The sequence below is a fragment of the Gavialis gangeticus genome, unplaced genomic scaffold, assembly GCF_001723915.1.
Source record: "Gavialis gangeticus isolate Ggan-Ray unplaced genomic scaffold, GavGan_comp1, whole genome shotgun sequence".
Lineage (NCBI taxonomy): Eukaryota > Metazoa > Chordata > Crocodylia > Gavialidae > Gavialis > Gavialis gangeticus.
This window is the reverse complement of record NW_017729022.1, coordinates 142,469,101-142,473,031: the sequence shown is the minus strand read 5'-3', so window position 1 is coordinate 142,473,031 and position 3,931 is coordinate 142,469,101. Positions and strand designations below refer to the sequence as shown.

The following is a 3,931-nucleotide window of genomic DNA, read 5'->3' as shown; positions in this document are numbered from 1 at the left end:
AAGGGTGGGGCTGAAGGGGGGGGGGTGGGGGGTGGAGGCCGGCGGGGTGAGCTGCCCCGCGCCGCGAGGAGGTGGCGGCGGCGGACGCGCCATGGCCTCGGTAAAGGTGGCCGTGCGGCTCCGGCCCATGAACCGCAGGTGAGTGTGTACGTGTCACCCCCCGATATGCGTCACATGGAACCTCCCAGGGCAGGGGACCCCCGCCCCCCCGCCTCGCGTTGGAACCTTCCAAGGGAGGGGACCCTCTGCCTCGTGTTGGAACCTTCCGACCGCAGTTGTGAAAGTTTGGGGTGGGCGCAACCAAAGAGGGAGGAGGGGGTGGCGTCCGCTTTGAAGCCCTCTCACCCCAGCACTGACTGCTGGACCTGGGCATGGTGGGTGCCCGGGCAGGGCCAGGAGCAGGACAGAGGGAGGGAGGGAAAACATGTCTGGGTGCCTCAGCCAGGGCCACAAGTGTGTGCACACCTGCAGAGAAATACATCTATTGATATGAGTAGATCTAGATACATATGTCACATATACACGTATCTATCTATATGTACAGCTGTCTGTATCTAATATAGCTATATTTGATCTATCCTTCAGTTTGTACACACAAGTGTGTGCGTATGTTTATCAGTTGCGACTGATTTGTCTATATACACACGAGTGTGTGTACAGACAGATCAGTTGAGATCAACAGAGATACACGTGTGTATAGACAAAATATATCAGTTGCGATTGTGTGTATACATAGATCAGTTGCGATTGAGAAGTATACACACACGTGTGTATATATCTACTGATCGCAATTGAGCTATGCATACAAGTGTATATCGTGTGTCTGTAGATGGATCGATCAAGATTAGATATATACACTGTGTGTGTATAGATAGATCAGTAGATCTAATATAGCTGTATTGTTGATGGATATGCATACAGATAAACATATATCTGTGTATTTAACTAGATGTACATCTGTCTGTCTATGTACACAGTGTGTGTGTTTACATAGATATATGTTTATATGTACATCTTTATGTGCGTGTGTGTGTGTGTGTTTAATATTAGGCATAGATATGGATGGATGTACACTTATATATATATAGAGAGAGAGAGAGAGACAAACTGGAGATACTCCAGTAGCAGGCAGTGACGATGGTTAGAGAGTTGGAGAATATGTCTTATGAGGAGAGGCTGAGGGACCTGGGCTTGTTTAGCCTGGAGGAGGAGGAGGCATGGATGCTTTCATTTGTCACCAGTGGGCCTGGGGAGGTGGGTGTGCTCTTTTTGGCTCTTCTGTCTGTTTGTATCAATGGTGCTCAAGCAGGGACTGACTCGAGAGCCTTTTGAGGGTGCTGTGGGGTACCCACTGGTGGTAGTGTTGTGAGCACCCTGCTTTGTAGGGTGAATCCAGGGATTTTCCATAGGAATTCATGGTCCTGGAGGTGTTCTGAGCTGTTGTGTTACTTGAGCTTTGTTGCTGTAGAAGAATTGCTCTGTTTTTTTTTTCTGAAGTCAAAAAAAAAAAAAAAAAAAAAGAGTGAAAAAAATTCAGAGCTGGCAGTTTGCAAGGGGTGTCCTGAGCCAATTGAGGGGTGCCTTGAATCTGAAAAGGTGGAGATCCTCTGATCTGCATCTTTCCAGAGCAGCGGAGCACATTTCTTCTCAATGAAACTGCCTTGTACATGAAAAAGTCCAAGCTGCCAGCCAGGCCCCTACTGATGCTCACTTTTAATCTATTTCAGGCATCATTTTTCCCTGTCTTCTGCAGAGTTCTTAAAACTATAAATGTGCCACTTTATTTTTTCTTATACCCCTGATGTTCTTTAAGAAAAAAGTCTGCTTGTGAAAACAATAGTGCATGGTGGATAAAAATTGGTGTAGGACAGCACTGAGTTGCAAGGTCTTTTTTTCAAGTAGTGCTTGGGCAGGTATTTGAGTGGTTGGACTACTGGCAGGGGTTTTCTGCTTCTTTTCATGATGTGGCCACTGACATAACATGTGATCCTCAGCAATTTTTTAAAATGTTTTTTTGCACTTTTGTTTCCCCATCTGTGAAACGGGAATGACTTCATCCACATGGGTGTGTTGCACCTTACTTAACTATAGTTTGACAAGTGCCTTGAGATTCTCTGATGAAAGGTCCTGTGGACTTGCTAAGTATTATTAAAGCTATTTAGTAATTGTACTGTGGTAACCCCCAGGTGTTCCAGTCAGGGCATTCTTGTGCCAACTCACTGTACAAATGCATAGTAAAAAAAATATCCCTGTCCCAAAAAGCTGGTGTTCAGAATACGAAACGAGAATCATAGACCAGACAAGGTAGAAAAAGGGGAATGCTGACATATGCTTGAGCATAATCACATTTTTGCAGATACGGAGGCAAAAGAGGGTGGCTATGCGGACATTAACTGACCATCTCCATTGTCTCAGTGGTATCCTGGGAGATAGTGAGCACCGAAAGCAGGCATCATTGGTTGAGTTGAGTCAGGAATTACCATCCAGATAGCACGTGAGAAATGATGGGCAGAGTGGGATTAAATGCTATCTTTGTCACAAGCAGTTGTGCCACAATGGAAAAATGCTTTCCACTTGGCTGTTTGTTATCTGTCTTGCCACTGCATTTGTATGTAATCCATTTTGCAGTCTTCCATGTTTTCTTGCCAACTCTTCCATAGTCCATCCGTCTTTCTCTTTCCTGGCACACAACCTTCTGTTATATTCTTTTGTAGGCATTTTCTTCCTGTTCTTAGAATGTGTCCATAGTACTTCAATTTTGTATCTCTTACATTAGCATTACTGTTTCTCCATTTGACTGGGAAGGGACTGGACAATGAAGACAAGTAGGTGTGTTTGTGCTGGAGAAGAGGAAGCTGATGAATAAAGACAGAGGAAAGAATATTGCAATTAAAGCAGTAGTTACCTTTGTAGCAATGTTTTGTTTTAGAAGAGTATGTTGCAGTTAATCGGATGCAAAGTGACGTGGTCCTGGATGAGTTGTATCTGGGTGGATAGAGTGGAAAAGGGTCTTTCAGATGTTACACCAGGGGAGGGCAATTATTTCGGGCGGAGGGCCACTTATCAAGTTGTGGCAAGCTGTCGAGGGCCACGTGGGTAGCCCCACCCCTTGACAGGTGCCCTGCCCCCGGTCACCACCTTGGGACCAACGTCCCAATGTCTTGGGACCAGTGTCCCAAGGTGAGCACTGGTGGGGTCCAGAGCAGGGCGCAGGCTGGCAGGGGTCTGTGGAGCCAGGCTGGGCTACACCAGCAGGGGGAGGCGGGAGCTGGCCTGGCTCTATAGAGCCCCTGCTAGCCGGGACCCTGTACTCCTGCTGCCCTGCTCTGGGTCCCGCCGGAACTGGCCCCAGGACACTGGTGTGGGCCCCATGCACCCACTCACTCCTAGTGCCCCACAGCCCCACGGTACAGGCAGGGGGCAGTGCACAGCCTCAACCCCCTGCTCGCTGGTAAGGAAGGAGCTGGTGCTGGGTGTGGGGGAAGGTTGGTGCCTCGCCCCCCCCATAGCCGATGCTCTGTGCTGCAGCTGCTTGCAGCCTGTGTGGAGCTGTCCTGAGCAGGCATAGACAGCCCCATACAGGCTGCGAGTGGCTGCAGCGTGGGGTGCCAGCCATGGGGCGGGCGAGGGGCTGCTCCCCATCCCCGTGCTTAGCACCAGCTTGTAACCCGCCCCCGCTGCCAGCCTTGGCCCCGCATGACTCTGGGCTTGCCTGTTGGGGCTGTGCATGGCAGCAACAGCTGCAGCCCCCCCGTTTGCTGTGCCGGGCAGTGTTTGCTGCTGCTGGCTGCCCAGAGCTCGCGCGCTGGGCTGCACAGAGGTGGCAGTGGGAAACACTGCCTGGTGCGGCAAGCGGGGGGCCGCAGGTGCTGGCACAGCCCTGATGGACAAGCCTGGAGCCAGTGCAGGGTCCAGGCTGGCAGCGGGGTCG

General features: G+C 50.0%; 1 protein-coding gene across 5 annotated transcripts in view; it reads left to right on the top strand.

Annotated features, from left to right (window-relative positions):
* Positions 1–37: 37 nt before the first annotated feature.
* Positions 38–3,931, top strand: part of KIF16B (kinesin family member 16B) — a 399,273-nt gene continuing 395,379 nt past the window's right edge. For all 5 annotated transcript variants that reach the window (XM_019516257.1, XM_019516256.1, XM_019516255.1 and 2 more), the window contains exon 1: positions 38–138. In XM_019516257.1, coding sequence (XP_019371802.1) covers positions 92–138 — 47 coding nt within the window. In that variant the 5' untranslated portion in view covers positions 38–91. The remainder of the gene's footprint in view (positions 139–3,931) is intronic.